The 24,477-nt window shown below is 44.0% G+C and overlaps 1 protein-coding gene across 8 annotated transcripts in view; it reads right to left on the reverse strand.

Moving 5' to 3' along the window:
* The window catches only part of ZNF236 (zinc finger protein 236), a 70,720-nt gene that overhangs the window by 26,673 nt on the left and 19,570 nt on the right, over positions 1-24,477 (reverse strand). For 7 of the 8 annotated variants that reach the window (XM_061399494.1, XM_061399489.1, XM_061399488.1 and 4 more), the window contains 12 exons: positions 23,299-23,442; positions 21,505-21,708; positions 20,330-20,558; positions 14,256-14,528; positions 13,383-13,586; positions 10,502-10,643; positions 7,517-7,777; positions 6,070-6,323; positions 5,305-5,406; positions 4,491-4,642; positions 2,995-3,098; positions 173-324 (listed from right to left, as the gene is read on the reverse strand). In XM_061399494.1, the coding sequence (XP_061255478.1) occupies positions 173-324; positions 2,995-3,098; positions 4,491-4,642; positions 5,305-5,406; positions 6,070-6,323; positions 7,517-7,777; positions 10,502-10,643; positions 13,383-13,586; positions 14,256-14,528; positions 20,330-20,558; positions 21,505-21,708; positions 23,299-23,442 (2,221 nt within the window). The remainder of the gene's footprint in view (positions 1-172; positions 325-2,994; positions 3,099-4,490; positions 4,643-5,304; positions 5,407-6,069; positions 6,324-7,516; positions 7,778-10,501; positions 10,644-13,382; positions 13,587-14,255; positions 14,529-20,329; positions 20,559-21,504; positions 21,709-23,298; positions 23,443-24,477) is intronic. The other variant, XM_061399491.1, reaches the window with a different exon arrangement.

Here is a 24,477-nt window from a genome sequence, read left to right on the forward strand (position 1 = left end):
GGAGGCGAGTCCACAGGCAGGACATTGGCGGTGGCTGCTGGGGGCTGGGCACGGAGGCAAGTGGGGGGTTCCTTTAGGGCGTGATGAGAATGCTCTAGAATAGGGCTGTGAGATGGCAACACAACCTGTGAACACATGGAACCTCACTGCATTCAGTGCGAGGCAGACTGACCGGTGTGCGTCTTCTCATGGGACTTGAGGACCCCAGAGGAGACGAAGCCACGTCCGCAGAGCTTGCACTTGTAGGGCTTCTCCCCTGTGTGTGAGCGCACGTGCTGCTTCAGGTGGCTGGACTTCTTAAAGCCTTTGCTGCAGTAGTCACACCTGGGCACAAGGCAGACAATGTCAGTGCACAGTGGGATCACCAGTGAGACACCCCAGGCTGGAGGAAGAGCAAGCGTTCTCCACCAACAGTTATACACAGTCAGGCAGAACGGTCACAGAGAGGAGGTGTGCACACCAACAGTTACATACAGTCAGGCAGAACTGTCACAGAGATGAGGTATGCACACCAACAATTATATACAGCCAGGCAGATCTGTAACAGAGAGGAGGTGTGCATACCAACAGTAATATAGTCAGGCAGAACTGTCATAGAGAGGAGGTGTGCACACCAATAGTTATACAGTCAGGCAGAACTGTCACAGAGAGGAGGTAGGCACACCAACAGTTATACAGTCAAGCAGAACTGTCACAGAGAGGAGGTGTGCGCACCAACAGTTATACATAGTCAGGCAGAACTGTCAGGAGGTGTGCGCACCTACAGTTATACACAGGTAGAGCTGTCACAGAGAGGTGTGCACACCTACAGTTATACACCGTCAGGCAGAGCTGTCAGAGGAGGTGTGCGCACCAACAGTTATACACAGGTAGAGCTGTCACAGAGAGGAGGTGTGTACACCAACAGTTACACACAGTCAGGCAGAGCTGTCAGAGAGAGGAGGTGTGCACACCTAGTTATACACAGTCAGGCAGAGCTGTCAGAGAGATGTGCACAGCTACAGTTATACACAGGTAGAGCTGTCAAAGAGAGGAGGTGTGCGCACCTACAGTTATACACAGTCAGACAGAGCTGTCACAGAGAGGAGGTGTGCGCACCTACAGTTATACAGTCAGGCAGAGCTGTCACAGAGAGGAGGTGTACACACCAACAGTTACAGTCAGGCAGAGCTGTCACAGAGAGGTGTGCGCACCTACAATTATACACAGTCAGACAGAGCTGTCACAGAGAGGAGGTGTGCGCACCTACAGTTATACAGTCAGGCAGAGCTGTCACAGAGAGGAGGTGTACACACCAACAGTTACAGTCAGGCAGAGCTGTCACAGAGAGGTGTGCGCACCTACAATTATACACAGTCAGGCAGAGCTGTCACAGAGAGGAGGTGTGCGCACCTACAGTTATACACAGGTAGAGCTGTCACAGAGAGGTGTGCGCACCTACAATTATACACAGTCAGGCAGAGCTGTCACAGAGAGGAGGTGTGCGCACCTACAGTTATACACAGGTAGAGCTGTCACAGAGAGGTGTGCGCACCTACAATTATACACAGTCAGGCAGAGCTGTCACAGAGAGGAGGTGTGCGCACCTACAGTTATACACAGGTAGAGCTGTCACAGAGAGGTGTGCGCACCTACAATTATACACAGTCAGACAGAGCTGTCACAGAGAGGAGGTGTGCGCACCTACAGTTATACAGTCAGGCAGAGCTGTCACAGAGAGGAGGTGTACACACCAACAGTTACAGTCAGGCAGAGCTGTCACAGAGAGGTGTGCGCACCTACAATTATACACAGTCAGGCAGAGCTGTCACAGAGAGGAGGTGTGCGCACCTACAGTTATACACAGGTAGAGCTGTCACAGAGAGGAGGTGTGCACACCTACAGTTATACACAGGTAGAGCTGTCACAGAGAGGAGGTGTGCGCACCTACAGTTACACACAGTCAGGCAGAGCAGAGAGGAGGTGTGCGCACCTACAGTTATACACAGTCAGGCAGAGCTGTCACAGAAAGGAAGTGTGTGCACCAACGTTTAAACAAAACTGTAAGATGGTAGCAATAAAAATGTGTTAGATCAGATTCTGCTTATACCCACAATGATTTTATTTCAAAGTCAGTAAAACCTATAGCAATCCTTCAGCAAAATAGTTGATTAATTAGAAACTATTCCTTTAAACGTAACAGGAAACTTATTATGTGCTGTTTTCTTTATGAAGTCATAAAACACTGCAAACCCTTCTGCTGCGTTAGGATCAGAATCACCTGAGTCTAGACACCTGGAAATGTCAATTAATACATGTTGGTTGGTAAAATATTTTCACAAAACAGAGCTATTCTGAATAATATATAAATATCCACTGTTATTCTCCTCTTGGGTGCTATGAAACATATTATGGATGAAATAATTATAAATTTCAACATTTCCATTCATATATTATTAAAAACAACATTTCAGAAAAATTATTTTATTTCCGTGTTTTTTCTATTTCCAGGCTTTCATCTATAATAGAAAGGAACACAAAGCACACAGCTTGGCACACAGCAAGTTCTTGGAAAGTGTTGAATGTCAGGAAAGCCTAGGGAGATGTCACAGAGGAATCACAAGAAACCACTTCCTAGTCTCACCTAAAGATGTCAATGCAAAATCCCAAATTAAACATTAACAAATACTTGTTAATGGATAAATCAGAGTGTGAATAAAATGTTCTATATAAAGTACACAAAGAGCCTCGGACAAAAAGGCACGTTAGAAATTTAAGCCATTTCTGAAAACAAGGCAGCAGCCGCCCGCAGTGGGGACAGGAAGCCGCAGCAGACGCTTTACAGGGACAGCCTGCTGCGTCCTGACTCCAGCCACATCGCTGATTAGCTGCACAAGCTTTGGCAAGCCGGTCTCTTCGCAGAGCTTTGTGACGCTGCAGGCATGGTGCAGTGGGCATGAGGCACAGTGGGAGGGCCGCAAGCGCAGCAGCAGGAGCCTCAAGAGGCCCACGTACCTGTAGGAGCGCCGGCTCTGCTCTTCGGTCTCCTCCAGGAACGGGGGGCGTGGAGGTGGCAGGTCCATCTCCTCCTGGGGGGACTCCTGAATCAAACGAGTTGTCTAAAATGTAACGGAAGCACAGAGTGGACTACTTGAATATCTATGAATGAACATAAACACCTAACAACCAAGGATAAGCATAATCATAAATGTGGATTTAATGATGGAGAAAGCCCAATTAGGCCACTGCAATCATTTGGGCCAAATAAAACAACAAAAATCATCTACACCAATTTTATTAAAGAAATATTTATCTTCCATTAACTTGTTTAATACAAAGTTTATCCAAGCATGAAACTGATCTTACCATATTTTCCATGTATATTAAGAGATCACACTTGCACTTGCTCTGCTCTTACTGAGAGTGAACAAAAAGCCCCACCTTCTTAAAATATTCAGTCTCCTCGCTTGCTACAAAATCACAGGGTTGGGGGAAGCACATTCCCAGTCCAGGAGTAGCAGCTAGGAAAATAGGCCCTGAAAGTTTCACTGGAGGATCCAGGTCTTCCACTTGGCAAAAGCTTCCCACAGGGGCTTTTAAAGAGGGTAACACCTGATGGGCCCATCATCCCACCACTACTCAAAGATTTCCGAGAACGGCAAAATCAACACCAGAACAAAAACTTACATGCCTCCAACTTGGTGAGTGGTGAAAGTCACTCAGTCGTGTCCAACTCTTTGCAACCCCATGGACTATACAGTCCATGGAATTCTCCAGGCCAGAATACTGGAGTGGGCAGCCTTTCCCTTCTCCAGGGGATCTTCCCAACCCAGGGATCAAATCCAGGTCTCCTGCATTGCAGGTGGATTCTTTACCAGCTGAGCCACAAGGGAAGCCCAAGAATACTGGAATGGGTAGCCTATCCCTTCTCCAGATCTTCCTGGCTTAAGAATCAAACCAGGGTCTCCTGCATTACAGGTGGATTCTTTACCAACTGAGCTATCAGGGAAGCCCGATTTGACTAAGAAATAAAACCTCAAATGATGCGTCTCAATATTTATATTTGGTCCGTTAGCATGCATTCTAACATGTTTCTTTCAAGATCCCACAGATTAAAATGTTCAGGTTTGATTGCTAAAGCACCATGACATCCTTCAGACGTTACCAAAGTCTGTTCCACTATCCTGACTTCCCTGACTTTTAACCGAAAATGTCAAGCCACGTGATGGGAATGAAATTTTAAAGTTATACAAAAATGTTTTAAGGGAAAAAAAGCCCTATATGACAAACATTCCAGTTTTTACAGGTGATGCAACAGTGTTAAAGTTGTAACAAGCATGCATATGCTCTTAAGTAAGTGAATTTTACAGTGAAAAAATTACAGTGAAGAATAAGCTAGAATTAACTTATTCTTGTTTAACTACATTAATGGTGTCGGTGCCAGGCACCTAAAAAATTACAGTGAAGAATAAGCTAGAATCTGCTCACGAGGACACTTCTGTAACACTCACTACATTAATGGTGTCGGTGCCAGGCACGGGAAGGAGGTTCTGCTGGTGGAAGCTCGTGGAGAGGGCCTGGGACTCCAGTGTGCTAGAATCTTGTAACTGCTGGACAGGGGGGAACGGGGTCTGCTGACTGTATGTATCAGTCACTGTAAAACCTGAAACAAGTGAGAAAATGTGAGTTTCACCAAAAATACTAAAGCTACACACACACACAAGAAAAACAAAAAAAGCTGGTTTTACAAATAAAGCTAATTCAAGTCACATGTGTGCTTTCTGAGCTAGAACCAGGGTCGTCAGTCTTATCAGCAGGCTCTGAAGTGACCTGTGCACAGGCTTGCATCCTCGCAGGGCCAGCAGACAGACCAGCCAGAAGGACACACCTCTAAGTCCCAATTGCTACTCAATTTCCTTTCCTTGGCTAGAAACCACATGTAGCGTGGTTATTAAAATCACTTACTGGAAAACCTGAACAGACTACAAAATAATGTGTGCATACACATGTACACACACACACAATATCCATGTAAGAAAGCATGCAGTTTGAAATCATACATTCCAGAAGAGCATTAACACACACACACACACACACACACACACACATATCCATGCAAGAAAGCATGCGGTTTGAAATCATACATTCCAGAAGAGCATTGACACACACACACAGACACCCATACACACAATCCATGCAAGAAAGCTTGTGGATTGAAATCATACATTCCAGAAGAGCATTAAAGGAAGCTCTCGAGGTTACTGTAAAGTTAAGCCCAGCCAGGCACCGCTCATTATTAAGCCCCAGGTGAAACCCACCACTGACCCTGAGACAAGCCAGCCGGTTCGAAGGACTGCTGAGGGGGTGCCTGCTCGTGAAGCTGGTCCACGTGCCCCTGCAGGGCCTGCTGTGGGGCCACGAACCTGTCTGAAGACAGAAGTAAGAGGGGCTCACAGACCTGGAAGTTACCGCAGGCCTACCAGTCTGTCCAAAAGGATAGGTTTCTTTTTTTTCCCACAACTTAGCTTCCTTATTTTGAAAAGACAGTAGGAAGACAATGCAAACATAGTGTATATAAATTTATATATTTGGGGGTAAAAACTACAAAGTCTTGATCATAGACCAAATACATTTTGGGACCATAACAAAACAGTCAGCCGGCCGGCCAATCGTCTGTTAGACCTGTAGGAGACCCTGGGCCGGACTCTGTCACTAAGCTTGGTGTTCCCAGGGAAGCAGGTGTCTTTCTGACTGAGACCGTCCTGCAAGAGGCAGTGCACTGGACAAGGAGCCGAGGCTCCAGGGACAGAAGGCTGGCAGCCTCACCCTGTGGAGTCTGGGAGTCGCTGGAACAGAGCACACACAATCACACAGATGAACACGCATGAAAACCAAAGGCTTCTTGGTGTCCTCGGGTAACAGTGGGCTACAAAGAGTACATATTGGAAGGTCCTATGTCTACAGCTCCAAATGCCTCGCAAACGCTCACACGTACCACACAGCACAGGCTGTGACTGCAACAGTCAGAGATGAGAGCACCAAGAAGGACTGGGGGATGCAGGCTGCAAACTCTTAGGAGGTAAAGCTCACCTTCCTCTGCCTCCAAAGGCTGCCCTGCCATCTGCGGGCCCAGCCCTGCCTCTTCGGCGCTCACGCCGTGCGGCGGCCCCAGCTCCAGCATGGCCCCAGGGTTGGCGGCCACGGCCTCAGTGCTGGGCTGCAGCGCCTCGCTCTCGATCTCCACCTGCATCGGGGTAGACACGTGCATGCCCTGCTGGTCCACAGTGCTGTCATCCATGGAGGAGGCCTGCTGATGCTGCTGGAGCTGCTGGGCGAGCTCGTATCTTCAAAAGGAACCAACAACAGTCCATGGTGTCAGGTGCGGTCAAAAACCAGGGGCATGGGCTACTACTGCCCAAGCTATAATTTACTCAGTAAATTTACTTTATCTCGTTTTGAAGTCATGATGGCAATCCAGTTGAAAGTTAAATACTATTAATAATTCTGAAAGAAAAATCAGGTCCCCTTATTCTTAAACACTTTCACAGATTATATGGACTTGAAGGAAACAAGAAATTTTTTAAAGCTTAAAAAAATTCAAGAGAGGCCACATGTTTCAAAGTAAAACCCTCCCAACCCAAATGGTGCAATGAGCCCAAGTGCTGGGAAGAAGACCCGCATGAAATGAGGCGGAGCCCTGTCAGACTGCGTTCAGCACTATACACACACGTGGGAGACATGGGAAGTCCTGGGACCTGCCAGGCCGTGCTCGGCCCAGTGACCAGGTCCACAGGCTACAGCATCTGGTCGGCGAGGCATGTGGCCAAGTTCATTTTCTGTAGGAGCCTTATTCCTGTTAATATCACTTTTCCATGTACAAAATATACCCAGCGTATTTTCAGCAAGGCCAACAACTTTTCTTTCAAAGAGAAAAATGAACAATGAATTCAGTGAGTGAATCAAAAAACTGAAGGAAAAAAAAAAAAAGCCAAATCAAAACCCAGCTCAAATACAGATCTGATGTGATCAGAAATGCATTTCTGCAAGGGCTCCATCTAGAGACGAGACAGTCCTCGGCTCAAGCAAAAATCCAAGTCAGCAGCAATGACTGAGGTGTGATAGCTGAAATATATGTTCCCTTCATCGACAACCTAGAATAATTACCGTGCAGGTAACACTGATGATATGCCTGGAAGCCACGGAGTCAACCAAGACTTTCTTCTTTGCAATCTTCACTTCATAATTACAGCAGGCATGGTCTATCAGGCATTTTATCTACTACTGATGGTCAGTTTTAAGACAGTTTACAAAGCATTTAGTGCAACACAGACTACTTCAATATCATATTAAAAATAAAAATGTTATGCTTTAGTCTATGGTTCTTAATAGATCCTTAAACGCGGATATAGAAGCTTCCTTAGATCAAGCTAGAAGTAATAATACAGTAAAACAAAGACAACTATTTCCTAAAAACACTCTCACCAAAGTCGTGTAACTATGCAGATGATTAGAAGGTGCCCTGCAGGGCCGCACCTACCTGTGGGTTTTCATGTGCTTCTTGCAGTTGAGCGAGGTCTTAAACGTCTTCTGGCAGTAGGGGCACATGTAGGGGCGGAGGTCGTTGTGGATGCCCATGTGTCGCCGCAGGCTGCCCCCGGTCGTGAAAGCGCCGTTACAGATCAGACACTTGAAAGACTTTAGGCCTGTGTGCGTTCGCACGTGCGCTTTGAGCACTCCTGCGGAAACAAAGCCTCTTCCACACTGAGAACACTTAAAGGGCTTTTCACCTGTATGGGACCTGAGAAGAAAAAAAACAGCAATGAAGGAGCACCTTACGATTTCACAGCGCCTTATACTTTAGAACACACTCTCATAACTATCGCACTTGACCGCCCCCACTTTCCTGCTTCCAATGGCACCCGAGACTCTACGCCCAGGTGACCCATCTAAAGTCCTGACACAAAACCAGACCCCACGTCCTCGTCCACGTTCCATCCTCTCCTCGTGACCCCTCACTGTCTCTCCTGTGACCAGGTTTCTACTTCCTTCTCACTGTTGCTAGTGACAATAATTAATCTAAACTCTGATGAACACATCTGAAAAACTGTGAAAGAACATTAACCCTAATGAAACAAACCAATACTTCTCTGACAAGTCCTAGAAATTGCAAAAACTTAAAAATAATAGTGTAAATAAAAATCAGGAGCAATTTGTGGGTAAAATATTTTGGTCAAGACACTAAAGGATGAAAATGTGTGTGTGTGTCTTAGTTGCACAGTCACATCCAACTCTTTGCAACTCTATGGACTGTATGTAGCCCACCAGGCTCCTCTGTCCATGCAATTCTCCAGGCAAGAGTACTGGAGTGGGTAGAATACCAATGATCAATAAACATTTGGGGGTCAAAAGTGACATTTTAAATAACAAGAGCCTAGATCTGATAGAGTGCCTGATGAACTATGGAATGAGGTTTGTGACATTGTACAGGAGACAGGGATCAAGACCATCCCCATGGAAAAGAAATGCAAAAAAGCAAAATGGCTGTCTGGGGAGGCCTTAGAAATAGCTGTGAAAAGGAGAGAAGCGAAAAGCAAAGGAGAAAAGGAAAGATATATAATCATCTGAATGCAGAGTTCCAAAGAATAGCAAGAAGAGATAAGAAAGCCTTCTTCAGCGATCAATGCAAAGAAATAGAGGAAAACAACAGAATGGGAAAGACTAGAGATCTCTTCAAGAAAATCAGCGATACCAAGGGAACATTTCATGCAAAGATGGGCTCGATAAAGGACAGAAATGGTATGGACCTAACAGAAGCAGAAGATATTAAGAAGAGATGGCAAGAATACACAGAAGAACTGTACATAAAAGATCTTCATGACCCAGATAATCATGATGGTGTGATCACTGACCTAGAGCCAGACATCCTGGAATGTGAAGTCAAGTGGGCCTTAGAAAGCATCACTACGAACAAAGCTAGTGGAGGTGATGGAATTCCAGTTGAGCTATTCCAAATCCTGAAAGATGATGCTATGAAAGTGCTGCACTCAATATGCCAGCAAATTTGGAAAACTCAGCAGTGGCCACAGGACTGGAAAAGGTCAGTTTTCATTCCAATCCCTAAGAAAGGCAATGCCAAAGAATGCTCAAACTACCTCACAACTGCACTCATCTCACACGCTAGTAAAGTAATGCTCAAAATTCTCCAAGCCAGGCTTCAACAATATGTGAACCGTGAACTTCCTGATGTTCAAGCTGGTTTTAGAAAAGGCAGAGGAACCAGAGATCAAATTGCCAACATCCGCTGGATCATGGAAAAAGCAAGAGAGTTCCAGAAAAACATCTATTTCTGCTTTATTGACTATGCCAAAGCCTTTGACTGTGTGGATCACAATAAACTGTGGAAAATTCTGAAAGAGATCAGAATACCAGACCACCTGACCTGCCTCTTGAGAAACCTAAATGCAGGTCAGGAAGTAACAGTTAGAACTGGACATGGAACAACAGACTGGTTCCAAATAGGAAAAGGAGTATGTCAAGGCTGTATACTGTCACCCTGCTTATTTAACTTCTATGCAGAGTGCATCATGAGAAACGCTGGACTGGAAGAAACACAAGCTGGAATCAAGATTGCCAGGAGAAATATCAATACCCTCAGATATGCAGATGACACCACCCTTATGGCAGAAAGTGAAGAGGAACTCAAAAGCCTCTTGATGAAAGTGAAAGAGGAGAGTGAAAAAGTTGGCTTAAAGCTCAACATTCAGAAAACAAAGATCATGGCATCCGGTCCCACTACTTCATGGGAAATAGGTGGGGAAACAGTGGAAACAGTGTCAGGCTTTATTTTTGGGGGCTCCAAAATCACTGCAGATGGTGACTGCAGCCATGAAATTCAAAGACGCTTACTCCTTGGAAGGAAAGTTATGACCAACCTAAATAGCATATTGAAAAGCAGAGACATTACTTTGCCAACAAAAGTTTGTCTAGTCAAGGCTATGGTTTTTCTAGTGGTCATGTATGGATGTGAGAGTTGGACTGTGAAGAAAGCTGAGCACCAAAGAATTGATGCTTTTGAACTGTGGTGTTGGAGAAGACTCTCGAGAGTCCCTTGGACTGCAAGGAGATCCAACCAGTCCATTCTGAAGGAGATCAGCCCTGGGATTTCTTTGGAAGGAATGATGCTAAAGCTGAAACTCCAGTACTTTGGCCACCTCACGCAAAGAGTTGACTCATTGGAAAAGACTCTGATGCTGGGAGGGATTAGGGGCAGGAGGAGAAAGGGACGACAGAGGATGAGATGGCTGGATGGCATCACTGACTCGATGGACATGAGTCTGAATGAACTCCGGGAGTTGGTGATGGATAGGGAGGCCTGGCATGCTGCGATTCATGGGGTCACAAAGAGTCGGACACGACTGAGCGACTGAACTGAACTGAACTGAACTGAACACTACCACTCTTAGTATTTACACAAGTCACCAGGTAACTAAATCACTTTCTATCTCTGAATCTGTCACCTTACCTGATGTGTTGTTTAAGATGACAAGACTTTTTATAGGCACGATGACAGTAAAAACACTTGTATGGTCTATCTGCTTCATTTACAAAATTGTTATTAAAATAACTTTGAAATAACTGGTTCCTTGGAATGGGCTGGATAAGACCTACAAAGCAAAGGAAAATCAGGAATAATTCACTGTCAATGTACCAAAAAAAGTTAAATGTCAAAAGGTGCCTGCTTTACCCAGAAGATAAGAATCCTGAGAAGCTAGATTCCAATGTAACAACTAAATGCTATTTTCATTGGGTTAGGAACTGGATATTGAAAGAACACCTATCAGGAAACACAAAGTTAATGTAAGACAGACTTTTTTTTCCAACATAAAGGAATATTTATATTATCACAGTTATTTCTCTTTGTTCTAGAGCCAGTTTTTCACGGATTTCTACTTTTACTTTCTATGTAAGCATCTGCTGGAGTCAAATTTCTAAAACTACATCAACATGTAGGACAGTCTGAGTTCTTGGACTCTTGTTTGTTCAGTATGAAGACTGTACCCTAGGTACTACAACAAACTCAAGACAGAAATAATTTCACCATCATTTTTGTGTTCTAAAAGAGTCAGGGTTTTCATAGGAATTCTATTAAAGGAATATCTGCAAACAGCAAAACGACAATCTTAAATATTTCAGGTTTTACATACTTTCAAGGAATAAAGAATTCCCTTAGGCTGACCATGTGATAAGTATGTCTTCATCAAGCAATAATTTATGCAGTTCAGCACAAGCAATAATTTATGCAATTCAGGACGAATTCAATAATTCACTGAACCCTCTGAATTATTTAATATCTACCTGAAACGACAGGAGGAAGACACACATAGCCAGCACTAGCTGGGCTGTGCCTCCTCCTCCAAGAACAGGCCCCACCACACTCCCTGCCCCTCAGCTGCCGTGCACTTCCACGCCAGGGTCCCCAGCAGGCTCCTCCAGCACACTGCTCTCTGGACGGCCCCTGACGGTGCAGGCTACAGAGCAGCCCTGTGCCCTAAAACCTCCTCTTTCCTCGCGGCTCTCCTAGTGTGCGTAGCCCATCCTCCTAGTCACGCAGGGGCCAGGATTTGAGCATCTCTGAGCCGTGTGTTAGGTTTTGCCATTTGCCAGTCCTGGAGATCACGTTTGTGAAGATTAAATAATACTATGTGAAACTGGTCTGTTGTGCTGTTTGGTTTTATGAGCTGCCAAAACTGCGTAACAGCATCAAAAGTATTCTAACCTACCACAGATTAGTGTCTGTACGCTAAACAACTAAACACCCCAGGAATGACAGTCCCTAGGAAGCTTGGTAGAAATCATACATAAAGTCACTGTAGACTGATATCTGGGGGTGAATGCTCTTAAACTTGTCTTTTGGGGCTTTCCATTTCTTCTAGAGTCAATTCTGATAAGTATACCACTCTAGAAAAAATACATTTCATCTATATTTTCAAATGTATTAGCAAAAAGTTGCAGAGTATCTGCAGTGTTTAACTCATCTGTACCTGTGCTTATAGACTGAGTCTCACTCCTAATACTATAGGCATTTTCTCAGTCTTCAGTTTACCAGAGACATGTCAAGTTATCTGTTTATTTTCTAAAAGTTGTAAAATTATGTTCACTAGAATTTCATCTTGTCTTAAATTTTTATACTTATTAATTACTTTTTGTTACTTGTTTTTTCATTTTTATACTTTTTTGAGTTATATATTTATTTTCATTCTTCTTTAATAAGAAACAGTTCTTAAAAGTCTTAATTTCTCTGATAGCAGCTTTGGCCCATTCAACCTGCTTATAAAATGTGCCATTTCTTGTCTGTAAGTGCAGTTTTGAGTCCTTCTTTTCCATATAATGAAAATTTAGATAGCTATTTTCTATTATGTTTTCACTGAACTATAATAAAGGATTGTTTCTTTTACAGTTTCTATTTTTGAAAACCTGAAATTTCTTTATACCCCAGAATGTGATCAACTTCTACTTCATGCATATTTTAAAGAGCACGTACTTTGAAGTAAACAGTTTTAAAGGTATTAAATCACCCTTTTTATATGTGTGCTTCAAATCCTCTTCAGTCTCACTGTGTCTAAACCGATCTAATTGAAGACCTCTCACTATGGTGTAGAATTTGAATATTTCTCCTTTCTTCTGTTTTTGGTTTATATATTTTGATGTTATGCACCTAAATACGTAAAAGCTCATGACTGTTGATCATCTTATCAGTGGACTACCACTGACATTAATCCACAGTATCTCTCTTTATATCATTTAAGCTTTATTTATACTAAATCATATTTTGTTTGATACTAATTTTGTTCACAGACTAGATTATCTTGCCTAAGACGATGAAATACAGGAACTGCATAAAAATGTAAATTCTTGCACAGAATTTAATAAATTTAATTTTGCTCTAAGACCTACATTTTCCCAAACATTCTCATAAGCAGTGTTTTCTTTTTAGTTAACAAAATCATAATTTCCCTTCATTATAACATCAAGCCTAAAAAGAATTTAAAAGCTGGCAGACTTTTGTTTTAATCAGAAGGTGAGAGCCGCCCAGAGGATGATCTGTGATGCAGATGACACGGCACTCTGGGTGCCCCACACGACAGGTCCCCGAGGAACAGTCTCCTCGGCGAAGACTCGGATGCTAACACCCTCACTCACACACTTCTTCTCGCCAGGAACATAATCTGAGCAGCAGATTAAGGTACAGACAGAACTAAGATTTTAATTTCTCTGTGGGACATACTGGCCCACAAAGCAAAACACTTTAGAATAACTCCTCCTGCTCCATGCGTACAGCTATCTAACTGTGCAGACCACAACACTCCCCCACCTTGCAAGGTACCCAAGGAGGGGACTCTTACCTACGTCTGTTATGAGAATCGGTTCCTGCAAAGGAATGTCGGGGACTGGGACATTCGCCTTGCCCACGCGAACCTTGGCAGGTTTACGCTGGTGCCTCATCTTTCTCAACTCCGTGTGTTTAAAGTGAGAGGCGACATGAGTCTTCCTGTGGCCTGAGGTTCGGAACTTCTTGTCACAGTGAGGACAAGCAAAAGGTCTGACTCCTAAACAAATGACAATGGAATTATTCCAGAGACATACATTTCAGTTAAGGTCAGCATAAAATTCTACTATTGCAATATTGATTGGAATACTCAATCTGTCGTTTCATGTTATATGTATGTATTATTTCATGGATATTATCAGTTATTTCCCTGGTCTGCATACAGTGCACTTTATAGATGTGAAGGCACGTAATAAGAGCATTTTACGTAAAAAAGAGCATTTACTATTTTCAGGAGAAAGCCTAAAATGGTAAAGTGGGTGCTCCAGCAACCAGGCGCCCTTGAGACACTAGGCTGCGTTAAGGGCTCCTCTCACGCCGTCCACAACCTGTAACTGGAGGAAGAGCATGGCCCCAGGCCTGTGGCCAGCATCCACATGCTTGGGTCTCAACAGCACTCAGCCGGGCCAGCGCTGAGTAAACTGGCAGCAAATGCTGGTGTTAGAGGATCGCGCTCCTGGTCTGCGTCTGAACCTGCTGCCCGCAGCAGCTCCCTCCTCACCACCCTGTGCTGGTGCCCTCACTCCTAAGAGGGCATGAAGTACTCCCTCTTTGGGCCGTGGGCTCCACGAGGACCCGTTCTTGCAGGTGCGGTTCAGCCTACAGAAGGTCACGCGGCCTCGTGACACTCACGAGCACAAGTCCCCCATGGCCCGCCATCCCTGCGCACCTGTGTGCAGGCGAATGTGCACCTTGAGGCTCCCCGAGGTGGAGAAGCTCTTCATGCAGTACTGGCACTTGAAGGCCTTGATGCCCGTGTGTGTCTTGATGTGGGCGGTCAGCGTGCTCTTCACGGCGAAGGCCCGGAAGCACTGGGGGCACTTGAAGGGCTTCTCGTGGGTGTGGATGCGGATGTGGCGCACCAGATCGCTGGGCTTGCGGAACTCCTTGGCACAGCAGGGGCACACGTGCCAGCGCACGCCATTCTCCTCGCGAATCGACCCTGGGGGGGGCGGCAGACGGGCCCAGCCCGGCTCAGCAGCGAGCGGAGGCAGGCGCAGACACCCTGCGGGGCCTGGGGCACTCAGACCACACACCACACCTGTGTGCTTTCTGCCACGGCAGAGGGCGTGTGTCATCAACTGTGGGGACGGCTGAAACCTCCGTAATAACTGAAATGAAAGACGACTATGACTGAATCCTGCAGACAATCCTAAGAGCCTCAGGAAGACACAAATCATTGGCTGAGAGAGAAGAATTCTAACAAGACAGGTACGAGGGCATAAATCAAGAATAAGCAGTATAGACTCATCTGCTGGAAATGCAAAGAACAGCAGATCTCATTCAACTACTACGAAATTAACTCAAGGAACAAGAAGAGAAGGAGCAAAGTTATAGTAACTCTTGTCTGAGCCAATCAGTTATCACTAATAAAAAATACAAATAAAAAAATAAAAATACTAATAAAAATACAAATAAAATGATTAGGAAATGGCAAGTTCTCATGCAATAGAAAGGAACTAGACAGTTAAAACAAAGAAATACTATATTTAAATGAGTTCATGATTCATGAACAAATATAGAAAATTCTTCAAATATAAAATAACTCTAAAAACTTTTATTCAACCTTGAACCAGGCTTAAAACTATTTCCATCAGAAGAAAAATCAAAGTAGAATTTGTGGAAATATAATACGTAAAATAATATCTAAACTGGCAAACTTCTAATTTGACAGAATCACCTTTTAAAATTTTAATCAGATTTATTCATCAGAAATTAAACAGATGCCTACGATAAGAATCCACTTGAAATCAAAAAGGTTTGGGCCATGTTGAGGAAATTCATCAGAAAATTTTCAGTGTTTATTGAACTGTGTCTGTACAGACATTATTTTATTAGGGGAACAGAAAAAGTTGTTTCCCTCTCTTTGATATCAGTAAATACAAGGAATTTTCTTTATGCGCAAGGGAATTTGCAAGGAGAGAAAATGTATATTCCTGAAGATAATGCTCTTTGCAGGAATAAGTAACATAGGAAAGGAGGTTAAGTAAAAGAATCCAAAATAATATTTTTTCTGAAAACAAGAACAAAGAACAACATACACAAACCATGGGGGTTGGGGGGGGAGGGGGAAGAGTAGGAAACAAGGGAAATGTTTTTTTTTTTAATGAGAGAAAGATATTTATTTTATGGTGATATTTCTCATATTGAGAAAGTCTAAAACTTAAGACTGCTTAAACTAATAGACAAAAACTAATTTAGAAAAGTGCAATAATTACCTAAATGTCTTACCATAACAAATCAGAAAAGCAAGGAAGAAAAAGGAAGTCTCTGTTAGCTAAAGTCTGGAAATCACCTCCCTCAACCAGATTTTTTTTCAAGCAAAAATGAAAATACATCTTTAATCACATAAGGTGACACACAACTGTCACCAGGTTCTAGTTATTTCTGGGAATAAAGTGGAACAGAGACACAGACTGGCAGCTGGAGCTGGAGCCTGACACTCTCCACATGCGCCCCGCAAGTATTTCCTTGGCCCAGGCAGTGTTAGAAAGAGAAAACTGAATCCAGATTTCTGACCCTGTGACAAAATGTAAGATCCGGAAAACCAGTTCTTCATTCCCACATGGCAATCCTTTCTGGAGTTGGGCAATAGCTTTTCTCTTCAAACACATCAATAAATTTTAAAAGAAAAAAACATATAGTCATCCTCAAGATGAAAAGGGATTTACTAAAACTCAACATCTAGTTTTAAGTTTTTAAAAAACTGCCTAAAAAAACAGGAGGAGGTGAATAAAATCTATCAATAAACTGTTTGACTTACTGGGAAAATACTAAAAGCAGCCCTACTATTAAGGTCAGGAAAGAGTTCACTACCACACCGCCATTAATTTCTCGTGTTGGACAGATGCTAGCTGATGTAACTAGGTGAGATACAAAAGCACACAGTGTACAGGAAAAGGTGAGATTCCTGTTTACAAATGACATGGCTATACACCTAAAAACTAAGACTCAGAAAAAGGCCCACATTTTAATCTATGGAAATCAACATTCTTCCTATCTACAGTCAAAATCCAGAAGAAAATTTTAAACTACTACTAAAATACAGAAGAAAAGAAAAGATCTAAGTAAGTGGAAATGCATACCCTATTCAGTACTGAATGATTCTTTAAATTATATAGTGCTTTACAATTTTCAGAAGTTTCACATACATGATTTCATATAATCCCATACTAACCCTATTCTTTGGTATAAAGACAAAAAGTTACAAAGGCATCAGTTCTCTCTAATTAAGTCACTTACATACAAATACCGGGGCTTCCCAGGTGGTGCTAGAGGTAAAGAACCTGCCTGCTGATGAGGAGACGCAAGAGAAGTGGGCTCCATCCCTGGGTTGGGAAGCCCGCCCAGAGGAGGGCATGCGACCCACACTCCAGTGTTCCTGCTTGGAGAATCCCAGGGACAGAGGGGCCTGGTGGGCTATGGTCCACAGGGTCCCAAAGAGTCAGACACAACTAACACGACTTAGCACAGCACATACAAATACCAACAGGAGTTTTTCAGAACTAGTTTTGGAAGTTTAGTAGATGTTTTTAAAGTGCATATGAAAAAATAAATATGGGAAAATAGTAAAAAAAAAAAACAAAAAAACACAACAACTTTAAAACAAGTGAAGTGAGAAAGGACCAGATGTCCTAGTTATAAAACACACAATAAAGCTAAAACCATTTGGTATTACAACACATGAATAAAAAGACAGATTACTAGAATAAAGTCCAGAAAAGACTCACACGGGTTTGAGAGTGTAATATATGATGATGGTGGCACTGCATTTCAGCAGGGAAAACACGACTTAATAAATGGTGTTTGGGTAGCTGGGTGCCCATCGGCAACAAAAAATAAAACTGAGTCAAAGATTTGGTTTAAAATACAGAAGTATACAGATGGTAAATGGACATATGGTGGTGATCATTTTATAATGTAAAAAAAAAAAAGAAAATCAAAGTGTAGAAGTGTTAGGTAAAAGGCACTTTTTCCATAATGTCAGTGTTGAAGTCTAAGTGTTAACACAAGTCCAAGGGTCATAAAACACTGACAAATTTGGCTATATAAAAATAAAACCTATCTCTCCCTTCTGCTATATGAAAACAAAAAATACTTCTCCCTTTTAACTCAAAAGCCAAACAAATCAGAGAAGAACACATGCTACAGAGAACACTGTTGAGGCATCTTGCACATAAGACACCAGGTGGCAAGAGAGTAAAAACCACACACGCGGCATGGCACACATCTCACTAAAAACAGTAACACAGAATACATACTACTACGCCTGTGCTTGCTGGGAGACACAAGACCCCATGAGGCAGCAGCCGGGGGCCCAGCAGGAGCAGAAGGTGCGCCCACCGCCCACCGCCCACCAGTGTGCCTTCTGAGCCGTGCGCGACGACCAGTTCCGCCTACTCTCAGAAAGACTTAAAAACACGTGTATTTATTACACACTTACTATGTGTCAGGCACTAGTCGATTCTCTTTTATTTATCCCATCACTGTCCCTTTTACAGATGAGAAAGCTGAAAAGTTAACTGACTTTATTAAAACTTCATAATGAAGATGGTTGGATGGCATCACCGACTCAATGGACACGAGCAATTGAGCGAACTGTGGGAGATGATGAAGGACAAGCAAGCCTGGCGGGCTGCAGGCCATGGGGTCGCAAAGAGTCGAACACAACTTAGTGTCTGAACAACGAGAAGCAATGATTTACATGTCACAAGTTTTATGATAAATATAAAAGTATTTGTTAAATATTTAACTCATACATAAAATACTTCTTAAACAACAAAGCAAATTCTACTAAAAATATTCATTCTTGCAAAACTGAGTAAATCAGAGTGATGGCTTTAGATGCCTGTATATGTTCAACTTGGAAATGTAATTAAGGTTAATTATCAGCCATTAAGAAAATGTTATGACTTATGAGACAAGAATAGTTTGCTTAGGGTCTTCTTAGGGTACACCAGATGGTATCAACTACCCCTGAAGAAGTGTTTTTGTTTTCGGAAATGATCATTACATTAAAAGTATACTGGTTCCTATAAAAGGAAGGACTCTTTTTAAGGAGTGTCTTTATATAGAAACATGCCCCCAGTAATATTCTCATCACACATCAGAGGTGATTAAAACAAAAAAAGCTTGCTCCAACCTATACTAAGGATCACGTTTAATCTAAAATTTACTAGAACTACATAAACTTGCTCAGTACTCTAAATATTTAATTTATTCAAGTATTTCAAAAATTAAAATTTGCATAATCTTTATAGACTCTGTAAGTACAACACTGCATATTAAAATAATGTACAATACGGTTAATTGCAATTCCATTCTGGAATCTCCATATCTTTATAAACTCTATAAGTACAACACCCTGTGTTAAAATAATGTACAATAGAGTTAACTGCAGTTCCATTTTGAAATCTCCATCTGATGCTCAGTGCAGAAGAGAAAGCTGTTTCTAACCCTAAAGACGGAGGACAACACGGGATGAAGTTTCCCCTTCAGCACCTTCCGGAGGCCAGTCTGGCCTGCCCTCAGCCACGTCCGAGCACCTCCGTATGTTCAACACGGCAAATGCTGTAACTGGTATGAACGTTTCACAGGGACTGTGGGTATTCATCAGTTTATCAGGTGTACGAGGAGATGTTCAAGAACGCACGGCTAACGTGGGACCTCCAAGGCCACCACACAACTGACAAAAATGTGTGGAAATGGCCCTTATTTCCTTCTTGCCTCTCCAGATCCCAGGAAAACCCAGACAATAAACTGCTTGGGTTCCATCATCCTGGTTTTCACTTGGGGAGGAAGGGTCAGATCAAAAGAAGAGGGAGAAGAATGAGAGTAGGGCCAAGATGTTTTGTAGGCTGAGAATCAAAGATTTCACAACCACACGTTGGCAATGAGAAAATGCGTTCTCAGAAAGAAGTGTTAACACAGATGACAGGGTTAGTCCACGCCTCCCAAGAACAGTTAATGCATTAAGCAAACATTTTTACAGCAACACTTCTCCCAAAAGGCAGGGATCTATCTTATCCATGAGAGACACAATAAGGCCTGCTCCTGCCTGGTGAGCCAAACTGAGCCCTGAGGGATTGCGGAAACGCACAGAACGCATTCCAGCTGCACACGACTGACCCAGGGGACTAGGGGTCCTGCTTGTCTTCGGGACTGAGGGAGGAAGACCCCCTGCTCCTATGAGGCGGTGACGCGAGCTGGCCTCCAACAACCGCCCGAGTCCCCCAGAGAATGAGAGAGGAGGGCGAGGAAGGAGACATGCGTGACGCAGCCCCGTCTGTGGGAACGCACACCGCTCAGCAGACGCGAGGATGCTGAGGGGACAGCAGGAACCCAGCTTCACCACAGCATGCGCTTGCATCCAGACGCCCAGAGGGGAGGCAGAGACGCAGGTGGGGCGGGCTTCCAAAGGCTGGGAGCCGGGGAGCAGACGGCGCCGCTGGGAAAGGGCCGAGGGTGGGGCAGGGGGGCTTCAGGAGCATCAGGTGGGGGCTCTGGGGGACGATGGAGCAGAGACTGGTGGGAAGGGCTGGCAGGAAGGAGGGCTCAATCACGGGACGTCAGCTGCCCGCGGCAAAGGGGCAAGTTCAACAAGGCTCACCACAAACAAACGCTATTGGGTAGAGACGATTGGAGCCTTCAACAACACATCCCCTTCAGAAGGAAAAAGGAGGGCACGACTCAAATAGCAACTGACCACCCCAATGTCGGAACCTTAACGCGTGCTAAAATTACCTGGTAGAAACGGTGATTTCTTCTTTATAATCTTTTTCTCCTTTTTATCCAGCTTCTCTGGGCTTTCCTGCTCTTTCTCTTGCTCTGTGTCTGTAGGGTCAGCTGGCTCACTTGAAACGCTCGTAGCGTCTGGGGTCTGGCCCTGAGCTGCTGCGGCCTTGGTGTGGCTGGGGTCGCTCGGATGCGCTGCAACTGGAATTGAAGACAGCCCACTGTTTTCTAAGGCTTGCTGAGACAGAACAGAACTAGGAGGTTAGGAGGGGTGACGCCCGCACCTGCCCACCAAAGTTAATCACAAAGACACTAGCAAGCCTGACCTGCGGAATTCTGACTCGACCCCACCAGGAGGAAAGCCTCCATCGCCAAGCAGTCCTCTATTAACATAAGCGAAACGTCCAGCTCTGGAGGTGGAAATGTCCCTTTGGAAATCTGACATCTCAGCTCTACCCAAAATCTGGCATGGCAAGCATTTGCGTTTCAAAATTAAAGGGAATTAAAATTAATTACACGGCCTGGTAGAACTGTTGTATCAGACAACCCTGGCTGTCTACAGCACATTGGGGAATCACGGTTAGAGATGAGAGGGGCTTCGCCCTCAGGACACCAGCTGTCACAGGGTCCTGACAGCCTGACTCTTCACTCCCCAGCCAACTTGTCACCACAAAGGTGGAGCACAGAGGTCAGCGTTTACCATCAGCAAGTAAACACAGGGAGCGGGGAGGGTAAAGGCCGCGGCCATGGAGCAAACCTGGGGGGAGAATGAGACAGGCATCTGTGCGCCCCCCTTCGCCAGCCCCGTGAGAGCAGAGATGCTCACACACAGTCAGGACAAGCGGTGCTGTCTCCAAGGAGCTCGGCCAAGAATTAAACAGTCCTCACCCTCCGTCACCAGGGACAGATATAAGAAAGCCCTGAAAACCCTGTTCTTTTCCAGAAAACTCACTTACAGAGAAAAAAGTTAGGTTTTTAAAACTTTTTGTTTATAGATTAATAAATCATTTCGAAATCTGCACTGTCCATAAGTAATCAAATAAGCATGCTTTGTTTCAATATAATCGTTTCAGTTAGGACACAATTTTCATGAAGATGCCTTTACTCCAACAAGCCCTGAATACTGACTTCCCAGCGGTGGCCCCGGCCCTGACGGACACAACAGCGGGGGCAGCGCGGCTCACCTGCAGGATGTCCTGGTTGATGCCCACGGTGATGCTCAGCTGCTGGGCAGCCTGGGGCGGCTGGCTGGACTCCACCGGCCCCGGCTCCGACAGCTCCAGCAACTGCTGGATGACGTCGGTCACCACCTGCGAGCTTTGCTGACCGGGAGCCGACGGGACCTGGGTGTCCGTCTGCTGGAGAGGTAAAGTCTGAAACAGCGTGGCCTGAAACACACCGACGTTCATTAAAAATGGTAAACAAGTATGCTAATTCGTACAGCAATTTTTAAAAAAAAAGAAACCAGCATTATCTTTGTTCTGAGCATGAAAATCTAACAATATCGCAAATATGCCTCACTGACTTTTTAAGTTAGACCAAAACTGGCTATTAAAAAAAACGTATTCAATGAATTTTTCTGTAACTCTTTTAAAGTCTTTTACGTGGTAGTAGAGATTATCACTTCAAGATGAGGGATTAAGCACACAAACTTCATTCCCGCTGGTCACTAAAACAAAGGAGTAAAAAAGTTACCAAATAGACAAAATAAGAAAGAAATCACTGTGGTCTAAAATTTTTTCTGATTGCTGAAAAATAGGGGCATTGGAGGAATAATAGCTCTGTAAAGCCACAGCCAAGAGTATGTAAGGGGAGAGCTGATCTGATTCCTCAGAAACCCAGAAATCTGAAAAAACACACACGTAAGACAGTGGGGTCAGAGAACCCGCAAGACCTCATCATGGCGGGTATCAGGACAAACCCCTGCACGACACTCTCAGTGTTTTATGGAGAATGTAGATTTTTTAAATGACTTGGATTATCATTCTAGGTAATTCACTCCACCTACATGCTTGATTTGCATACTGCCAAAGGAAAAGGAAAAAAAAACTCAACATTTGCTTGATTTATATATTGAAAATTTTATTTAAAACTACTCAGTCCAAAATAAAATTTAAGACCTAATTACAAGACTGATTACTCTCCAGTTTTAGAACATCTTTACAACACTCTCTGGATCAAGAGTAAGCTGAGGACTCATCCCAAGCCACAAATATTTTGAGAAAGGAAAAAGCCAACACTAAACGTGAGCCCCATGCTTGGGGACAAAATACAAACTGGGCCTGTCCTCTCCGTGGTAAGAGGCAGCTGCCGACTTGACACCAGCTACTGGCTGGCTGCACTCACGAGGCACCTCTGCACTCAGGAGACTTGTCTGCGGTGGTCAGGACACCACGCTCGACACTTAGATGTTGCCAGGCAGCTCAGCCGAGACGACAGGAGAGCCGCAGACGGAGGCTGAGCTACCAGTCTACAGGAAGGAGTCAAGTGGGCATGCTCTGAGTCACAACCCTTACTGCGTGTACTGGAAAATACAACTTAGTTTCCCAAAGGTGCAAGGTTTCAGGAAAAAGAATCACCATCACATCAGATGTGGGGAAATATCACTTTAAAAAGAAAGGTGATTCTTCAATGAGAACACAAGCATAAAGAATATTCAATAATCATCATCAGTTAACACTGACTGTAGGAATTACAACTTCATAACAATGATGACGTTTGGCCTTATTTCTAACTGGTTCAGATGACACTCTATAAATCAGAATCACGTAAAATTATTTTAAAGTTTCCAAAAATTTGATTTTCTTTCATTAATTAAGCGAACAAATAAAAGTAGGACCCGTACTTCCATAGAGGAAACTTTCATAGCACCTTTATGGTACTACTGACGATTCCATTCCATTTTAAAAAAAGGTCATACTTCAGATGACAGATTTTGGTAACAGAATACCTTCTGTCAACCAGCTGGCCAAGCTTACCGTTAAGACGTGAGCAGTCTCTGTAGCGCCTGCTGAATTCTGTGGTCCACCCATATGCATCTTGCTGATGTGAGTGTTCAAGCTACCTAAACTTTTAAATACACAACTACATTCTGTACAATTATAGGTAGGGCCATTCTTGACCTTAAAGAACAAAAAAGAAAAAACAATGTTTTACAATTAATTGTTAGATTAAAATATTTAAATGATGGCAAATTATAACTAACCATTCAATTAAAATGACAGAAATAATGTAACCCTTTATTATACCTTTTAAGTTAGAGAGGTCTAGAATCAATGACCTGACTCTGTAATCAATATTTTCAGTCTGAGATTAATTGAAATTTCAGTCTTTTCTATAAATCAGAACTGGTGCGGGAGTGAAAACCCAGTTTTCAGTTACTGTGCTCTAGTTAAAAAAAAAAAAAAGGTCTGACCTGTTCTCGATTTCTTAAATGGCTAAGTGTTCAATAAAATGGTTTAAGTGTTCAACAACCAAGGCCAGACAGTTAAGACTTTTACTCTGAGTCTTAAACATACGAGTCAGGAGGGCGGCCGCCAGTTCCAATAGTCACGTCACATCAGTGGCCACCTTCTAAGCCTCTGGCGGAGCAGAAAGTGGCGCACAGAGCAGTGAGGGAGCAGGGCCGCCGGCATGGAGGCAGCGCCCAGCAGTCCTCGCCCCACCCTCAGGGCCAGCGCTGGTCCTGCCAGCTGTGCCGGCCGGCTCTGAGCTGGGGGAGACTCCATCTTCCCGACACCTCGAGAAGAGCAAACCCACAGCTTTAGCCTCACCACAGGATTAGATAGCACTCCAAGCAATCTTTAGGGGTTGTTCCCAGAACACCAGAGTCGGTCCCACTACAGGCCCCGGGGGTCTCCGGCCGGAGGCAGGCGACCCTGGCATCCCCGCAAGGCTCTCCTAAGCCGGGCGGTTCTCAGCCTCCTCTTCCTGGTGCTGTGTGTGCAGATACACGGTTACTCCTCGGCAATCCCCTTCACACGGAGGCAGCTCCAAGAGGCACTAACGCAGACCAAAAGGCACCCTCGCGAGTCCGCATATACTCTTCCCAGGGCCTGGGCCTTCGACAGTAAACAGTCTTTAAAAGTAGCTTCACTGCATATGAGTCCTCAGTCTGCTTGTAAACTATCAGAACTACGTAAGCTTTTCTTCATTTT

This window comes from Bos javanicus, chromosome 24 (assembly GCF_032452875.1).
Source record: "Bos javanicus breed banteng chromosome 24, ARS-OSU_banteng_1.0, whole genome shotgun sequence".
NCBI lineage: Eukaryota > Metazoa > Chordata > Mammalia > Artiodactyla > Bovidae > Bos > Bos javanicus.